At 38.2% G+C, this 20,482-nt stretch overlaps 2 protein-coding genes across 2 annotated transcripts; one reads left to right on the top strand and one right to left on the bottom strand.

Moving 5' to 3' along the window:
• The first annotated feature begins 230 nt into the window (after nt 1-230).
• On the top strand, nt 231-10,831 carry LOC131162274 (auxin response factor 5). Its single transcript, XM_058118581.1, has 14 exons — nt 231-1,159; nt 1,374-1,486; nt 2,746-2,844; nt 2,950-3,006; nt 3,205-3,357; nt 3,484-3,568; nt 3,757-3,847; nt 6,845-7,009; nt 7,154-7,276; nt 7,573-7,648; nt 7,775-7,910; nt 8,014-9,302; nt 9,742-9,932; nt 10,368-10,831. Exons 1-14 carry the CDS (start codon nt 1,024-1,026, stop codon nt 10,513-10,515), a joined length of 2,862 nt encoding a protein of 953 aa, XP_057974564.1. The 5' UTR covers nt 231-1,023; the 3' UTR covers nt 10,516-10,831.
• Nucleotides 10,832-15,093: 4,262 nt separating this feature from the next.
• LOC131162865 (uncharacterized) lies at nt 15,094-16,266 on the bottom strand. Its single transcript, XM_058119469.1, has 2 exons — nt 15,629-16,266; nt 15,094-15,469 (listed from the first exon to the last, which is right to left on the bottom strand). Exons 1-2 carry the CDS (start codon nt 16,264-16,266, stop codon nt 15,094-15,096), a joined length of 1,014 nt encoding a protein of 337 aa, XP_057975452.1.
• Between the last annotated feature and the right edge of the window lie 4,216 nt (nt 16,267-20,482).

Genomic DNA, 20,482 nt, shown 5'->3' with positions numbered 1-20,482 from the left:
TCAATGTCTTTTACGCTATTTTAAAGTCAAACATCAACTAGTCACAAATTTTCTATTGGATATTGTTCGGTTTTACCATCCCTCAAAATGCATCTAAATATTTATCCAGACGCGATGCTGTTCCACGTGCTACAATGCGCCACTTTGGCATTCTCTCTCTCTCTCTCTCTCAGCTACAGCTAGACGCTACTAGGCCTTTTAATATTAATTTTTTATTTCTCCTACTCTCTCTGGCTCTGAGCTCAGAGTACGCCTTTCGTGTTCTCATAGTCTTCTCTGCTTTTTCCTGTATCACCATGATTTCTTTAGTCTCTTTTTCTCACACTTTAAAGCTGCAACGGAATCGCCTTACACAGAAAATGTGTGTGCGCGCAGGGGCATGAGCATGCCCACATTTTCCAGTTTGAAGCAAAGCTAATTCAAGAGAGAGAAACAGAGAGAAAAGAAAAGCCTTTTGCGTTTTGGGATTTTTGATGAGGGGGAGGGGCAGGCAAAGGCGGAATCAGAATGATGACCACTTCATCGAAAGGTCGGTTTCTTTAGGAAAAAAAAAACAAGCACTCGATAGATATAATCCATGCGACCACTCATAGGAAGGAGCATGCTTCGGTCCGCGTGCTTCGATGCAAACTGATGAGATGGGTTGTTGGCGCTGTGGCCAATTAGCCCCACCCCTGCTTAGATTAGATTTCACTTGTACCCTTTTTGCAGGTTTTGTTCCTGAATTGATTTTGGATTCTCTCCCTTTCTTTCACCTCCCTCCTTCCCTCCCAATTTGATTCGTTTTCCTGCACAACATGAGATTTTCTCACATGGGTCCTCCCCGATTCCTCCCTTTTCTCTAGAAACAAACACCTTACTCCTTCACTTCAGGTGCTGGTGTTCAATTCTGCGGAGTTTTAGGAGAAAGATGACGTTTTTTTATTACATTTGGGCCGAAGCCTGAAGGTTTGTGCAGTTGGGCTCTGTGATGTGTTCTTGTGGTTGAAGCAGGGAGAGGGAGGGAGAGACCCAGAGTAGAATATGGCGTGTGTTGAAGAGAAGATCAAAGCAGCAGCAACAGCAGGAGTAGGAGGAGGAGGGGGAGGGCTTATTTCCGGAGCCCAAGGTCTGCTTGAGGAGATGAAGTTGATTAAAGAAATGCAGGATCAGTCTGCAGGTTTTTTTTTTTAAACAAGAATATGTGATTTGTTCAGTATCTATTCAATGTCTGCCTCGTTAATTTATTTAATGCTGAATCTTGGAGATTCAGGCTTTTTAAGTGTGTCGAACTTTTTCATCTGCAGCTTTCTGAGTTATTAATGTTCTTTAAGTTTTTAAAGATGGTATCTTTATTTAGATTTGGTGCTGGGCGTTGTATTGGTTTCCCTCAGGGGTCAGGAAGTCCATAAATTCGGAGCTATGGCATGCGTGTGCTGGTCCGCTTGTTTCATTGCCTCAGGTGGGCGGGCTCGTGTATTACTTTCCGCAAGGACACAGCGAGCAGGTTTGTTTGCTTTCTTCTTTCTATTCTTTATGCCATTTTTGTTTTTCCCATATGATATGATGTGTTTGATTTGTTTTAATTAGCTGATAATGATGCATAATATAATTCGTGTCATATGAAAGTGGAAGCAGGCGAAGACAAAGTTGATTAAGAGCTTTCTGAAGTTTTGAACAATCAACCTTTCTTTTTGTTGTGGAATTCAAGCAAACTTGACCCCTAGTTTTCTTTTCGTTAAATTCCAGCTGTCAGTGATATGTGCTCAAGTTGATTTCAGATTTTTAACTTTAGAGGCTATACAGTGACACCATATATGTTCTCATTTTGTTTTCAATACAAAATTTTACAAAGTTGATCCTCAGAGAAATGGAGGAGTCCTTCCTTTTAAGATTTGTTGCTTGAGAACCCAGATTCAATGGTGAGAAACAAATCCCTTTTGCAGACTTAGCCGTGGTCAAACTTACTCCTAATGTTCCTAATGCATTATTCTTTTTGATAATAAATCTTCTTCCTCTGTTTCTTCTACCACTTCTTCATTTTCTTCTTCTTCTAAACGGAGAATCATTCATAGAGCTGACCTAACCTAGTGGGACTTAGGGCTTGGTTGTTGCTTTTGTTGTTTGAATGATTGGAATTTTTCTACAATTCAAGAAGTCATCAAATTGGGAACCTTTATCTGGTCATTGTGATCATTAAAATTAGCAATTTTTTTAGAACACTGTTTAGTTATATTAGCCTTCAATCTTCTTATGGATCCTCCAGCATATGCACATTCAAAATATTTTTCATTTCACTATGATTTTGTTTCAAGACTAATTGGAACCCAAGCAGGGTTATCGGGTTAAAATAAGAACTTGTCCTGCTATGGCCCTACGAAAGAAAATGGGAAAATGGTATGGGAAAAGGCTTTTGTCCTGCTGGAAGCCTTAATGCTTTATGTTGTGATTTTGGATCCCTTTGTTTTGATGATATTGAACTTAGAGCAAAATAAAATGCATTTATGAAGTGTGTTGCCCTTTTAATATTTTTAGCTTGAAGCTAGTAAATTATAGCTCTGCCTAATTTGAGAAGTGAGGAGTCTATGTAGCTGGTTCTCTGAAATGCTGCATCTCAAAATTAAAGTATGAGAACCTACATTGCCGTGAGAAATTTTGATAAAGCATTTTCTTTATAAAATATGCTTAGATTCTCAGTCAATCTTTCCAAATCTTTTTTAACTAAAAATATATGGAACTAATGAACAACTGCATTTGGTTTGACAGGTGGCAGTTTCCACTAAAAGAACAGCAACCTCACAAATTCCAAACTATCCAAATCTCCCATCTCAGCTACTGTGCCAAGTTCACAATGTTACACTGCATGTAGGTGCTTTTGATTGAAACTGTTGTCTGCATTCGTAAGGAACATGTATACTTTTTGTAAAATACTTTAATGGTTTTGCCCTTGCTTTACTTTTCCTGTGATAGGCTGACAAAGATACAGATGAAATCTATGCCCAAATGAGCCTTCAACCAGTGAACTCTGTAAGTTTAGTCATTCTGCATATGTTTGAATATATTCTACTTTTTTAAAAGCAAGAAAAGGGTGGAGTGGGGGATGAGCTTGCATCTTATGACTGACTAGGAAAAAGGATAAAAGAGCAAAAGTATTGAGAGAGGGGACAGAGCATAAACTGTTAATACTAGATGCCATTTCCAAGTTAAATTATACATTTGGAATAGGAAAAAGATGTCTTCGCGATACCGGATTTTGGACTGAGGCCCAGCAAACATCCAAGTGAGTTCTTCTGCAAAACTTTGACAGCAAGTGATACAAGCACACATGGCGGCTTCTCAGTGCCCCGCCGGGCTGCAGAAAAGCTTTTTCCCACATTGGTGAGGCTTCTTGTGGATGAATTAAACACTTTCACAAACAGTGGTGTTATAGAGTGTTTTATTCTTGTATGCATTTTGATTTAGTGTGTTTTATTCTTATATGCATTTTGATTGCTATCTTCTCAGGATTACACAATGCAACCACCAACTCAAGAACTTGTTGTTCGAGACCTGCATGATAACACCTGGACATTTCGTCATATATACCGTGGTGAGGATGCTTTGGTAGATAAGCGCTTGCTTGACATTTAGATGTCCAGTTATATATTTCCCTCTACTCCAAGCAGTTTATTGCATTAGAAGATACTTCAGTTTTGATTGTGTTTCTGTTAATGTTTCCCTTCCCTGCAAGTAATTGCATTGTCCTTGAACTAAAATTTTTTTTATCTTCCTATATAGGGCAGCCAAAACGACACCTTCTCACTACTGGTTGGAGTCTGTTTGTTGGGGCAAAAAGACTTAGAGCAGGCGATGCTGTTCTCTTTATCCGGTAAGAAGTAAATAAGTAATCATACATACTTTAAAGTCTTCAGGGCAGTAAATATTTGTATGTTTTTTGTTTTTTCTTGTAAAGTTTCTGGCAATAGTGCAAAGTGGCTCCTCCCCCCCCTCTCTCTCTCTCTAAAACTTAGGTTGAATTGTTGCCACCCTATGTTCACTTAGACAATCTTGTTTCTGGAACCAATAAAATATGTGCATATTGTGTTACCCAAGTCAATTTTGGTCAATTATTTAATTATGTTATTAAAAAACTTTAAGCAGTAAAGGCCATACTTTGCTATGGTAGCATATTTGATGGTGGCTTCAGTGGTCTGGTTTTTGAGTTTTTGCTGCACATCAAATTTATTCGTCTGATTTGTATGGTTGTGTCAGCAGATTCTGAATTCTGTTCTTATTCAAATATCTGAATCCAAGCAATTTTATGAACTAAATTGAAAGAATAATTGATCTATGGTTTCTCTATCTTGCCAAAGGGTTTCTGTAACGATCCCAAATTACTACAGGTGTTTTTTTTTTTTTTTTTCAAGTCTCTGATACCATGCTATACTATCCTGAATCCGAAATGGGTACCGAGCTAACCTGTCCATCACATAAATCTGATCATGCAGCGAAAGGAAAATACATATAACATCCCAGATACAATACCAGAGTACTAATACCATCATAATTACACAGGCTACTCTTCAATTATTGTACTTACATTACAACCCCAAATGTATCAAACACATCACTATATACATAAAATGTCTCACCAACACTTACTTTTAATAACTCTATCTAAGTCATGTCCTGGAGTGCTAAGCTCTATCCCCTTGTGGTCCTGAAATGTTGAGATATTTATTGGGGCAAGACACCTCTCAGTAAGACGGGATAAGTTATTATCAGTGTGTGGCAGATGAGCTTTTACACAAATAACCTAACTATTAATTAAACTGTAACTGAGATAGCAATTGAATGTAAATACGTATCATAACTCACACCTATGCCATTTAAACTACACGTTTTCTATTTGATCATACTTTTAGCTGTAATACATAGTTTCTGTTTCTATAAATTTACGTATATATATATATATATATATATAACTGTGAAAACTTTCCTGGATGGATAACTGTAATTATGAATTTAACTCCGCATGATCGGGTTGTGCGGCCCGTGGGCTGGACTTAACCATGGTTAGCCTACCAAGTTAAGTCAAACTATAATCCGTCTATTGTACGATTGGCCTGCTCAACCTGGTTCGGACTGCCAGGGAGCTCCTCTACTCTCCTTTGAGGCACAATCGATTGCCATTACCACACTCTATTTGAGATGTGTGGTTGCACTATCTATATTGTATTAGCTACGGTAATGTGCTTTGTGTTCTGTTCTGGTGGGTTCTAATACTATATAATACTATTTCTGTATATTACTGTTTTACCATGATTCTGTATAAACTGAAATACTATGATTCTGTAATAACTATAATATCATGGTTCTGTAATAACTGTAATATCATGGTTTTGTAATAACTGTATAAAATTCTATATTAAAACTTTGTACTAAAATTGATATTTCTCATGCCACACAATTTGAGTGATGCTCATAATACTATAATCTGTATGGGAAAACTGTATTTTACTACCGTATGGGAAAACTATATTTTCAGATGTATGAAAATAATATATCATCTATAGGGTTTTTCCTGAAATCCAAATTTCTGAATTTTCCGAATATGTAAACATATAAAAATCTTAATTTCCATACCCATAATTTCATATCTTGTAACATCAAGAAAAATCATATACTATACTTTAACTTGTAAAAATTTCTAAAAATGACTGGCATAACTTATTCCCCTTACCCGTTTACTGAGAACATGCCTGCAAATATCCTAGACCGACGCTCGCGACGTTCGCACAAACCCTTGTATTCACATGCCTAAGTTCAATTAGCTCAACCCCGAAATTATAATTATCTAACATGCCTAGGCCCACACAGTCCGTTAAGCAATTAAACCTTATAACAATAACATAATCAAATTCCTTACCTCAACTTTGGAGTGGTGCCTAGGATCCTCAAAACACAAAACTGCTTTGATTAAATTGACGAGGATCGACCCTAGAACCCTGTGGTAGTGTTTGATCGTTGAATCGGTCTGAAATCGGAGAGAAATCGAAGAGAGAAGGGAGAGGGTTTCCGCAGGTTTTTAGGGAGAGAGAGAGGGATTTATATTTTGTTTAACCAAAACAAAGCCGCGGTTACAGAAAACCGTTGACGGTTTTCCGAGTCTCCATGAAACCGTCGATGATTTGGTCTGTACCAAACCGTTTCCCTCCTTTTTATTGTTTTTCTCATTATTTCTATTTTCCGGGTCTCTACAGTTTTCATAAATTTATTTTGCATGAACTGATTTAATGTAATTAAAGAATTGTACATGCGGAAATTTTAGGACAAAGATATGTTAGAAGGCTATACCATATGGAAATAAAGTTTGAACTCATGTGGAGTTGATTGTGTGTCTATATGGTGCTTAATTGTTTTGACAGTAATCTACATATCATTCACAAGCAACTATGACAAATGCTAATTGACATGACCATCATGTGTCCATGTCCATGTGGCCGGAGGTGACTAGATGAAGCAGGTGGGCCCACACTGCTTCATCCAGTCACTTCCTGCCATGTGTGCCGTGCTATCATGTGCCTGTGGCATTCTGCATTTTCCAAACAACTACAGTTGCCCATTCAATTACCTTTGTTTGTCAGAGGAGATCCTGGTAGCAGTGATGATCCTTTTGTTTCTTTGGGTTGGTGGGTTGTACCCCTTGTCTCTCTATTGGATATTCTCAAGCTTGCTTCACCTTCTATAAAATGTCAGATAAAATGTAAATGATATTTTTGAAAGTGATGAGAAGTTATAATTTGTTATGGTAATTCGACAACATTTTTCCTACCTTCAATTATATGGCATAATCTTAATCATCTGATTATCCTTTTATCCAAAGGGATGAGAAGTCACAGTTATTGCTTGGGGTAAGACGTGCAAACCGTCAACAAACAACTCTGCCTTCGTCTGTTCTATCTGCTGATAGTATGCACATTGGAGTCCTAGCTGCTGCAGCTCATGCTGCGGCTAATCGTAGCCCATTTACAATTTTCTACAATCCAAGGTATGTTTGACATAGATTTTTCTTCCTATTCCTCTCTCTCTTTCCTCTTTTTCTAAATAACGTGTTTGGGCTCTTAATATATTTGATCATATGGTTGTTTCTTGGTTTTCTAAGCAATCAACTATTGTTTCCACTTATTTATAGGGCATGCCCATCTGAATTTATCATTCCTGTAGCCAAATACCGAAAATCTATATATGGGGCTCAAATCTCAATTGGGATGAGGTTCGGAATGATGTTTGAAACAGAGGAATCGGGTAAGCGCAGGTAAACTTTCTCATTGACTGGTTTTCTCTTAATCTTTTATCTACCTCATAAATATCATAAAAAGCTTTGGGGGCCAAAAAAAGGTGACAAGGAACTGTTTCTGAAATAGTTATTTCCTGAAATTTTGAAACTAACATGAAAGTTTAGGTGTGGCTATGAATTTTTTGTGCTTATTTGAGCAACCCAGATAGTAATGTTGTCATTTCATAGCCATGTTTAAGATCTGGCTACTTGCCGTTAGATTTAATGCCTTGACTGCATGAACTTGGGTTAACATTTTCTCTTCTTTTATGCAGATATATGGGTACGATTGTTGGTATAAGTGACCTAGATCCATTAAGATGGCCAGGTTCCAAGTGGCGGAATCTTCAGGTCAATTAGGCTGCTTAAATTTGAGTTGCTCACAATTTGAATGTGGTCTCAGGATTCTATGAGGCAATGGAAACTGGGAATTGTTATCTTTGGTAGTTTAACAATTTAAGTCTGTTTTGTTGGCAGGTAGAGTGGGATGAGCCTGGATGTGGTGATAAACAGAACAGAGTTAGTGCATGGGATATAGAGACTCCTGAAAGTCTTTTTATTTTTCCTTCTCTTACGTCAGGTCTCAAACGGCCATTACATTCTGGTTTTTTCGGTTAGTTATCTCTCATCCTTTGCATGCAAAAGTTTGTGATGCAGTCATGGTTTTGCAATTTTTACTTGTATTCTCATGGTATGGCAATTGGTTATGGTACCAGGAGCAGAAACTGAATTCGGAAATTTGATAAAAAAGCCCTTCATCCGGGTTCCTGAAAATGGAAATGGGGATCATTCTCATCCCTCAATTTCAAACTTCTGTTCGGAACAATTAATCAATATGCTACTGAAACCACAAATGGTTAACCATCGTGGATCTTTTTCACCTCCCCTACAAGACCCTGCTGCTAAGGGAGCTCAATTAGAAGAGGTAAAGACACTGACACAGGCAGCTATCAAGCAGAAACCTCATCTTGTTCCTTCAGAAAATACATTGGCACAGAACCCAAACGATCCTCAATCCCGCCATGTCCAATCGGAAGCTATAAACTCATTGCTATCACAAGTAAATCCTCCAGGAAAAATTCAACCTCTGGACAAATTTGAGAACCAAATACAAGCTGTAACTAATGAAAATTCAAAAATAGAGTCTGTGTTTTCAGAAGAACAGGTAAGCCAGTTGACTTCTGCAGGGCAATGTGATGAGGAAAAAACAGCTGCAAGCTCTATGAATCCACCAAACCAGGGTGCATTGCAGTTGCAGCCAAATCCTTGGTTCGTGCAGCCACAGATGGAACCGTCAATTTACCTCCCTCAACCAGTTGATGCATCCCAATTGGATTCTATTAATCCCAATGGATTACTTCCATGCCTAGATGGTGATGACTGGAATATGTACCCTTCTTCTTGCCAATCCCTTGCTGGAGTTCTAAAACCACCCGGCTCATTATCCGTGTTTGGACTGCAAGACCCTGCAATGATGTTCCCAGATACAGTTAATCTCACTCTGCCATCAATTGGTCAGGAAATGTTTGATTATCAACTAAATAATTTAAGGTGTTTGTCCCAAGTAGACCATCTTTCTCAGTTTCCCCAGCAGGACCCATGCAACTTCAATTGCATTGCAAATTTGAATGGTTTGAGAGATCTGTCAGTTGAGAGCAACAACCAAAGTGGGGTTTACAGTTGTCTCAACTTTGATCCTAGCAATGGTGGAAGTTCTGTGGTTGATCCTTCTGTTTCAAGCACCATTCTGGATGACTTTTCGACATTGAAAGATTCTAATTTCCAAAATCCTCCAGATTGTTTAGTAGGGAACTATAGTTCAAGCCAGGATGTTCAGTCTCAGATTACGTCTGCCAGCCTAGTGGACTCTCAGGCTTTCTCTCGGCAGGATTTCCCTGACAACTCGGGGGTTACATCTTCAAGCAATGTTGACTTTGATGACTCCAGTCTTTTGCAGAACAGCTCATGGCAGCAAGTTGCTCCACCTATACGAACCTATACAAAGGTATGGAATATATAAATCAGGAATTACTTATCTTTAAGGCAGTGTTTGGAACTTGGAAAATGTTCAAGAAGAGAAAATTAAAATATGATGGAATCCACTTTTTCATATTTGGGTATCAAGGAAAGTAAGAAAACAAATGACATATATCACTATTCAATAAACAGAAATTTGATTTTGCACATCATTAACATTTGATTTTTCTTACTTCTTTAATCATATTAGAACAGAAATTCATTTTTAATAGCATTTGATATAAAGAGAACATATAATAAAAATTAGTTTCCTTTTTATTTTCCTTTCCTTTCTTTTCCTTGAACAAATCCTTCATCAAACAGAACCTTAGAGTTGATAATTTGAGGAAAATGAAGGATGATAGGATACCATTTACTAGTAACCCCTCCTGATTTAGATCTATGGTAATGGAACCTATATTTGACAGATTCAAAAGGCAGGATCTGTTGGGAGGTCACTTGATGTTGCCAGGTTTAAAAACTATGAAGAACTATGCTGTGCAATTGAACGCATGTTTGGACTCGAGGGACTGCTCAATGATTCAAAAAGCTCAGGATGGAAACTTGTATACGTGGATTACGAGAAGGATGTTCTTCTTGTTGGGGATGATCCTTGGGAGTAAGTTTAATTTCTTTTTATTTATGATTTATGGTGTGCAGCTGCCACAGACAGTCGACACAACCAGTGTCCATCCAATATCCTCTACCTGTGTTGTAGGAAAATAGACCCACAGATACTTTCTAGTGCATTTGGTACAGGTGCTTTCAAGTGCATTAGCGGTGCCTGGTCTATTTTCTTCAACCAAGAGGGATAGAGGATGTGAATTTGGTAAACCTGCAACTCTCATACTTGCTATAGGCATCCTCTTTTTAAATTTCTTTTAGGACTCTTATAATACAAAAATTGCGCGCTTTGTGCTTCTTTTACTGCCAATATAAAGCCTTTATGTGCGATGTTTGAAGTTTTTGGTTTTTTGGGATCGATAGGTTTCTCGGTTAAGTAGCCATGACACCTGGTTTCTTCTCATGGTTTTTGATATATGTGCTTGTGCAGGGAATTTGTTGGGTGCGTGCGCTGCATCAGAATTTTATCGCCTTCTGAAGTTCAGCAGATGAGTGAAGAGGGCATGCGGCTTCTGAACAGTGCGGCGGTGAACGGTTCCGTAGCAGAAGGAGGGATGCCCCAAACTGATTTGGTATGACCTTGCCGTAGCAGGAGGAGGGATGCCCCAAACTGATTTGGTATGACCTTGCCTGATTAGGCCAAACTGCAGTAGTAGACTGTAGAGGTTAAAGGCCTCAGATTGTTGGTCGTTGGCCTTAGGGCAACCCTGAAAGAACTTCAGTATTAATGCAAGCTCAAAGTGATTCCACGTGTTGTAGGTTTCTGAATCATTAATGCCCCGAGTTTAGAGCTTTTTGCTTTGTGGTGGGGGATATTAATTGAATGAATGAATGTAGATTGCATTTGTTCTACTGGAAATGAAACAAATATGGGTAGGGAATTTTCATTGATCATTACACTTTCCAGCTGAGTTTGTTTCCTGATGATTGGTATGATGACACTTATAAATGAATTGTAATTAAAAGCCATGGAGTTAGGCCCATAGTCATTGCAATTTTTTTTTAAAGCAGGAAAACTTACTGTGTTTTTGAGCTGAACAAAATGCATTATGAATTTGTGCCAAATTTTTGTTTAAATTTACATAAACACAAATCTAAAACTTGAAATTAAAAATACAACCCCAAAATAAATGGAAACCACATGGGGTACTTTTTCCCTGGCAAATTTGAGTCAGCTGAATATTCTAATTGAAAGCTTGAACTTTGAAAATGAGTGTTAGAGGCTTAGAGCTGAAAATTCAACATCAATGAAATTTATTTCAGGGTAATATTGTAAGCTGAGAGTAACAAAGACTGAGATGTTAAAGAGGGTTCTAGGTTTGCTCGCGTGAACCAGTGATAATTGATTATATATTTTCATCTTTTGGATTATAGTTTTCTCGAGATGAATAACAAAATTTCATTAGTAGTTCATTTTTTTTAAATTTTTTTTCGAGTTATTCAAAACACCTCTAAAACAACCCTAATATTTTTTTTTAAACCCTAGAGGGTTTAGAAAAATTGTTTTGTGAAATTTTTTTTTTCAAAAAAAAAAAAATCAAAAGCCTACAATTTTTATCTAAATTTATGAAAATACTGAAGTTTATTGTTAGCAAAGATACTCTTTTTTCTTTTTGATTTATTGTCTTTTTCAGCGCATAGAGTTTGTTGTCGAGCAAGACAAAGAATGTAAATTTTTTTATCCAAATTAGTGTAAGGAGTTGTATCTAATCCAAGTCTCATCCCTTTTTCATTATGATGGTTTTAAGCACCGATTGGATAAAATATTTTCTAATTAAAAGAATTTTCAAATGATTGCATTTTAACTTTTGGTAACTGGTTAGAGAGATAAGGATGGTTCGTGTTCTAGAGAGAGAGAGAGAGAGAGAGAATTGAGATAACTTAGTAATGAAGCAATGAATATTCTATTTATAACTAGGTTGACTCGACCAGCCTTGTCGACGAGTTGGAGTTCTTGTCGACAAGCCGAATAAGGGCGTTCGTCGCCGAGAGAGTGACTCGTCGATGAGCCTGAGATTTTAGAATCTCCGAAAATGCTTCAGTATCTTCTCGTTGACAAGCCTATGCATCTCATCATCGAGCCACAGAAGAGACTTTGTCGACGAGAAAAGGAGCCTCGTCGACGAGCTCTGTTGTTTTATCCTTTTTAATTTTCCTTCTCTTTTCTTTATTTATTTTTCGAATTCGGGTCCCTACAATCTCACCTCTTTATAAGAATTTCGTCTCCAAAATTCACCAACCGATACCAAGCATACTCTGCCTTATGTTGGAGACCTACAGAAAAGTCGGCAGCTACCCACAAAGCAGCTTTGGCCCGAATTCATTACCTATCCTCACTTATGGCGGAGGAATACTGTGGTTACAACATGATGTTTTAGAAGATTATATACATATACAAAACTCTCCCGAAGACCCTACCAATTTAACATGAACCACCTATACTACTATACATACTTACGTACCATCAGAAAATAACTACGGGTACTTCTGGCGTATCTCTGACTCTAGTTCCCATGAAGCTTCCTTCACTGCATGGTTATACCATAATACCTTCACTAGAGGTATTTCCTTAGTCCATAACTGTTGAACTTTTCGATCTAATATTTGTACCAGTACCTCCTCATATGATAAAGCATCATTGATCTCTAAAGGTTCGTAACTTAGCACGTGTGATGGATCTAACACATACTTCCTCAGCACTAACACGTGGAACACGTCATGGACTCTAAATAGTGTTAGGGGTAAAGCCACTTGATAGGCAACCGAACCTATCCTTTCCAGGATCTCAAAAGGCCTAATATTCCAAGGACTTAGCTTCCCCTTCTTCCCGAACCTCATTGCCCCTTTCATTGGAGCGATCTTCAAGAATACCATACTTCCTACCTCGAACTCTAGCTCTCGTCAGTGAGTATAGTATAACTCTTTTGCTGACTCTGAGCTGCCTTAATTCTCTCCCTAATCAACTTGACCTTTGCAGAGGCCTATTGAATCAGTTCTGGACCCAATATCTGCTGCTCACCTATCTGATCCCAGTACAATGGAGATCGACACTGATGACCATACAATGCCTCGTAAGGTGCCATCTCTATGCTGGTCTGGTAACTGTTGTTATATATAAACTCAAAAAGCAGTAGATACCGTATCCAACTATCACCAAAGTTTAGTACACAAGCTCGCAACATATCCTCTAACGTCTGAATAGTCCTCTCAGACTACCCATCCGTCTGCAGGTGGAAAGACGTACTGAATGTGAGTTGCGATCCCAAGGCATCCTATAGACTCTTAAAAAAATGAGACATAAAACGTGGATCTTGATCTAAAACAATAGAAACATGGACACCATGAAGTCGTACAATCTCTTGCATATACAACTCTGCCAGCCTATTCAAAGAATAGCTTACTTTGATTGGAATGAAATGTGCAGTTTTTGTTAGCCGATCAACTACAACTCATATGACATTCTGTCTGTGCACTGCTGCAAGTAACCTCGTCACAAAATCCATCGAGATGTGCTCCCACTTCCACTTGGGGATGTCAAGTGGCTGAAGTGGTCCTACTAGCCTCTAGTGCTCTGCCTTGACCTGCTAACATGTCAGGTGCTGCTCTACGAATCGAGTGATCTCTCTTTTCATGTTTGACCAGTAGAAAGATTCCCTCAAATTCCGGTACATCTTCATACTGCTAGGATATATGGTGTAGAGCGAACGGAGTGCCCTCTCCAGAATGACCCGTTTAATCTCAGCGTCATCTGGTACACATACTTTGTTATAGAATCTCAAAATCCCATCACCAGAGATACTGAAATTCAACTTTAACCCACTCTGAACTCCTTCCATAACCTCAACCAGCTCTAGATCTTCCTTCTGAGTTGTTCAGATCTTCCTCTGTAAGGTCGGCTATACCACCAAACTAGCAAGAACACCCTGGTAATTTCCTTCCACCACTTCTAAGCACAACCTTTCTAGGTCTATACAGATATGATGTTAAACTCCAATTGCAGAGACTAACGCATCATCTGACTTCTAACTCAGAGCATCAGCTACCACATTTGCTTTTCCTAGGTGATAGCTAATAGTATAGTCGCAATCCTTTATCAACTCAAGCTATCTACGCTGCCGCATGTTCAACTATTTCTGGGTGAAAATGTACTTAAGACTTTTGTGATCAGTAAAAATCTCGCACCTTTCACTATACAGGTAGTGCCTCCAGATTTTCAATGCAAACACTACAGTTGCCAATTCCATATCATGTGTCAGGTAGTTCTTCTCCTACTCTTTGAGTTGACGAGAAGTGTATGCAACTACTCTTCCCTGCTGTATTAGAACACAGTCGAGACCCTTCTTAGAGGCGTCACTGTAGATAACAAATCCACCATCCCTAGATGGAATGGTCAGAACTAGAGCAGTAACCAGTCACCGTTTCAGCTCCTAAAAACTCAGCTCATTAGTCTAGTCATACCTCACGTTCTTCCTTGTGAGTCGCGTCAATGGACCTGCAAAACTGGAGAACCCTTCTACAAAACGACGATAGTAACCTGCAAGACCTAGAAAACTTCTGACCTCCTAAACATTCTTCTATCTCACCTAGTCTACCACCGCTTCTATTTTACTCGGATCTACTAATACCCCTCCTTTGGACACTACATACCCTAGAAACGAAATCTGTTCCAGGCAGAACTCGCACTTTTTCAGTTTAGCGTATAACCTCTTATCCTAGAGCACTTGCAATACCAGTCTCAGATGAACTTCATGCTCTGTAGCACTCCTAGAATATACTAGGATGTCATCAATGAATACCACGATGAACTGATCTAAGTATTCGTGGAAAACCCAGATCATCAAATCTATAAATGCTGCAGGTGCATTTGTCAGACTAAATGGCATAACCATAAATTCGTAATGCTCATACCGAGTTTGAAAAGCTATTTTTGAAACATCCTCCGTTTTCACCTTCAGCTGGTGATACCAAGACCGTAGATCGATCTTATAGAAGATCTACGTGCCCTGAAGCTAGTCAAACAGATCATTAATCCTGGGTAATGGGTATTTGTTCTTTATTGTCACCTTATTAAGTTCTCTGTAGTTTATGCACATCCTCATCGACCCATCCTTCTTCCTTACAAATAGTACCAGCGCTCCCCAGGGCGAAACACTCGGTCAAATACACCCCTTTTTAAGAAGCTCCTGTAGCTGTTCCTTTAACTCCCTTAATTCTGCTGGAGTCATACGATATAGAGCTTTCGATATTGGCGTCGTACCAAGAACCAACTCTATACCAAAATCCACCTCACGATCTAAAGGTAATTCTGACAAGTCCTTTGGGAACACATCTGGGAACTCGCACACCACAGGAATCTCCTCCAGTTCACGTTCCCCTACCGGCGTTTCTTTCACAAACACCGGATACCCTTGGAATCCTTCCAAAAGTAATCTACTAACCTGCAAAGTTGAGAGGATCTGTGACACATAACGCACGCACGACCCAACGAACTTGTATTCCTGCTTCCCCGAAGGTCCAAACACCACTTCTCTCCTGTGGCAATCGATACTAGAATAACTGGTAGACAACCAGTCCATCCCTAGGATGATATCGAAGCCATGCATGTCAAATACAATAAGGTTGACTGGTAGTATCCTCTCCTGAATTCCTACAAGAAAATCACGGATTACCCTACTACATACGACTACCGACCTTGAAGGTGTAGTCACTACCAGTTCATAATCTAACTGTTGAGTCTCAATTCCACACAGTTTAACAAATCCTCGGGAGATAAAGGAATGCATTGCCCCCGAGTTGAATAGTATAACATCTTTATTGGAAAGCATGCATATGGTACCTGTGATGACATCTCTCGCATTCTCTGCGTCGCCAGGAGTTAAGGAGTACACCCTAGCCTGGGCTGTCCCCCCTTGCTGACCACCCCACGGCGCCTGAGCACCTCCTCCATATAACTGTTTTGAAGCTCCATTGTTCATCGGCATGCGACAATCTTTCTTTTGATGTCCCATCCAACCACACCGAAAACAAGCTTCGGAACCCTTCAAACACTTCCCCGAGTGAGGTCTACCACTCGTAGGACAAACCGGAGTCGATGTGGTACTTTGAGAAACACCACTGTTGTTCTTCTTCCAGTTACACTGCCTTAAACCAGAAGATGAACTGGGAGGCACTCGCCTCTTCTTCGAAGCCTCAACCTCAAGGTCCTTCTGCAAACTCTCCTCTACTACGGTGGCTTTATCAACTAGAGTAATAAAGTCCTGCATTTTCCAAATGGTTGTATGCTTGCAAATCTCCTTTTTCAGGCCCCTTTGAAACTTCCAGGCCTTCATTGCCTCGTCCAGAATCATGAATGGAGCAAAGTGAGATAACTTCTAAAATCTGGCAGCATATTGCTAAACTGATAGCTGCCCCTGCTCCAGACTCATGAATTCTTCCATCTAGGCATCTCTGACCATGGTTGGAAATTACCATTCAAAGAATAAATATTTGAACTGGGCCCACGTCAAAACTATAGGAATAGGTTGCTCATCAAGCATCTTAACTGACTTCCACCATCTCTCTACTTCGCCTGTCAGCTTGAACGTCGCAAAGGCTACCTTATGCTTCTTAGTGCAGTTAAGAACGTCTATGATTTTCTCAATCTCCCCAATCCAATTCTCAGCTCGAATCAGATCTGCACTCCCCACAAATACAGGAGACTTCAGTCATATGAACTGGTCAATGGAGCATCCTAACTTAGCAAGGGGACGATCCTGAACCTTAATTGTTTGGAAAACCTCAGCCATAAGCTGTTGAGCGAAGTCCCACTGAACACTCATGGAGTTACTGCCAGCCTCATGGCCAACTCCTTCACTACTACTGCCTCCAATGTTAGCAGTAATATCCCTGGATTCCATCCTGGAGAAGCAATTAGGGAAATCAATTAGAAGCTTAATCAACTAATACTGCAATACTATAAACTCATTTTCCATAATAACATTCCTAGTACTGACGTACTCTAACGATTCACATTCTCATTCTAACTCTAACTCAAGTCCTGCCTTTCCACTTGGAAACAAAAACTGTCAATAAATGTCGTGATTTTCTGAACAACTCGAATGATCCAGAAAAACACAGAAGTTTGCCAATGGATTTCCTATCTCCAAGTGTACAAAGCTACACTCGATAATTGTATTCACATCTTAAACTCTGGTATAGTCTAATCTACATAACCTAGTAACCTCAGCTCTAAGCATATCCATAACTAGGCAGTGCAATATACATCACACTTCCAGCTGGCTATGGCTCTGATACCAAACTGTAACGTCCCAACCCTTTATATGGCCCCAGAGTGTTACTATACATACATAACTTGTACAATCAGATAACATACATCAAATACCCGCCCTAAATAGGGATATACGGGTATATCATACTGATATGTACCTCTATATATTGCGAAAAACATAAACATTCATATGGAGTCTAATAGACGTACCAGAGTATCTAATTGTTCCTTGCATACATTCATCTATACTTAAAACATAAACTATATTACATTCCCAAAAACCCATCCTGGCTAAAAACCCAGAACTCATACAAAACTTACGTCAGCTAACCAGACTCTACACTCCAAAGCCTTTCTAGAAGATTAGGATCGATTTCCTATAACTCCTGAAACAAAGGTTGTAAGATTGGGGTAAGACACTTCTCAGTAAGGAGGAAGATATTACATCAGTGTGTGATTGTACAGTTATATTCTTGTTTGAAAGCAGTTACAGAGATTGCACATTTTCAATATTGTAATATATATATATATATATATATATATATATATTGTAAGAACTCGAACAGTGATAAATGGGTTTAAATAAATAAGAGAGGGGTTAAAATTGGTATTTGAATAGGCTTCGTCAACGAAGCTAGAATTCATCGATGAAGTCCATGCATCTCTCATTGACGAAGTTTAGAGGCTCGTCAACGAGGAGATGCTGAGGAGTTTTAGAAAATCAGTGATATCAGGATTCGTCGACGAATCCACCGTCTCGTCGACAAGAAGACTATAGAGCCTCATCGACGAGGACACCATCTCGTCGATGAGTTTGCCCGAGTCAAAGGGTTATAAATATCATTTCTCATTGCTTAACCATTAAAAAACTCAAATATTTCTCTCTCTCTCTCTCTCTCTCTCTCTCTCTCTCTCTCTATAACTCTCCCTACTCTCTATCTCTATATATTTCTTCATTGTTCATCACTAGAATCGTGAATCTGAAGTTACCACGAGGATTATGGAAGGTTTCTCTACAAGTTCTATGGATCGAAATCCCGTTTTGGAGATTTTCGAGTTTTGGCATAAAATTGAGGTAAGACTCGGTTTTCAATTCTAATTCGGTAGTTTTGTAGGCAACAATGTTGTGAGTATATTCTGTACTGTGATTTGTAGGTTTTGGAACTCGGTTCGCTGTTTAGGAGCCTTAGAGTTCGAGAATTGCTATTCGGGGAAAGGTAAGGGGAATTGTGTTTATATATATTATTTTTGAAATCGGACTCAGCAGAACTGTGGTTCATGGTCCTGTGTGTGTTTTAGCTACTCATGTGGGGGGGATATAACGGGAAAAACTATGAATTTTTCATGATTACAGTTTTGGGAAAAGGGGGCGACGGGCTGCATCCCTGATTTTGTTGAAAACCGAATGTATATGTTGATTTATACTGCGTTATGGGGATGGTCGTGCCTTGACTTGTTTTAAACTATATATGTTTGGAAGACCATGATTTTAGATTACCAAATGGGTGTGGTTTGTTTGGTTATATGAGCATGCATGTATGTGTGATTGGTTAAATTGCTAGTAGGAACGAGGTTCCGAATTTGTTCCAGGTATTGAGAGCGTCCGACTCTATATTCGAGGGCGTGTGTTTATCGTCTACCACGTAGGCAAGAGTGTCCAACTCTATATCTGAGGGCGTGAGCCTATCCTGGAAGATCAGGCCGAAGGGTGTGGATCCACCAGTTAGCGTCGGTACGATGCCATGGAAGTCGAGGACTAGCCATGTGCCAGTGGCACCGTGTTCACGGGTTGGATACGGGCCAACGCCATATGTCGCGGGCCGGCTTTAGGCCGAAGGGTGTGACGACACCGGGATTGCTGATCATGTGTGTGTGTGCTTGTATGCACTATTGTGAAATTAGTACTGGACTGCATTTAATTGTGTGTATGTTGTATCATGATAACACTTAAATGCCACACACTGATATAACCTATGTTCTTCCTTACTGAGAAGTGTCTCACCCCTACTGTACGTACATTTTTATAGGTCCTTCGAGTAACTGGAACTAGCGTCCTGGTGTAGGGAGCGTAGTGACCGGTGTACTGCGGTTAGCGCTTGGTAAGTGTTAGGACTGTATTTTGGTGGGTTGCCATTTTGGGATATATTTAGGCACCCGTTTGTACGTTGTATGTTAGAGCCTGTTTCTGCTCTTGTATAGACTCTGGTATGGTACTACATATGTATATAGTATGACTTTTTTCCACTGCGTATATGGTTGTGTTTGGATGTGTATAGGGTGCCTGGGAACCCCACGAGGTCAGACCCTCATCCTTTGTACTGTATCTGTGAATGATTTGTATGATACAAGGACATGTTAGATTACATTTTCACCCCTGGGTCCCATTTCTAGGTTTGGGGCGTGACAACTTGGTATCAAAGCTAACCAGGTTGTTAGGTCTTGTAGACTTGGTTAGGCTTAGCTGTAAGTACATACCAGAGTATAGTATAGACACCCCATTTTTACCCAGGCCCAATATATGTATTACTATTATTATTATTATTGTTATTTTATTATTATTATTATTATTATTATTATTATTATTATATTTATTCTTATTATTATTATTATTATTATTATTATTAATTTTCACTAATCTTATTATTATTATTATTATTATTATTATTATTATTATTATTATTATTATTTTCTGTATTATTATTATTATCTTTCATTAGTATTATTAATAGTACTTTATTATTATTATTATTATTTATTATTTTCATTATTATTTTTATTATTTTTATTATCATTAGTATTTTTATTACTATTATTACTATTATCTTATTTATTATTATTATTTTTCATTAGTATTATTATTATTGCTTTTATTTTTATTTCTATTTATATTGTTTGTTATTATTATTATTATTTATTATTTTCATTATTATTGACATTATTTTTAATTATTATTATTATTAGTATGTTTACCTTTATTATTACTATTATTATTATTATTTTATTTATTTATTTATCTTTGTTATTACTATTATTATTGTTATTATTTATTTCGGTTATTATTATTATTATTATTATTATTATTATTATTATTATTTTGTTGTCACTATTATTTTTAGTATCTTTATTATCATTATTATTATTACTATTATTTATTTATCTTATTATTATTATTATTATTATTATTTTCTGTATTATTATTATTATTATTAGTTATTTTTGTCATTACTATTATATATATTATTACCATAAAATATGAAGGGAATAAAAATGAAAAAGGA

Source organism: Malania oleifera, chromosome 8, assembly GCF_029873635.1.
Source record: "Malania oleifera isolate guangnan ecotype guangnan chromosome 8, ASM2987363v1, whole genome shotgun sequence".
In the NCBI taxonomy this organism is placed as follows: domain Eukaryota; kingdom Viridiplantae; phylum Streptophyta; class Magnoliopsida; order Santalales; family Ximeniaceae; genus Malania; species Malania oleifera.
Note: the sequence above shows the minus strand (reverse complement) of the source record. Positions and strands in the feature narration are given on the sequence as shown.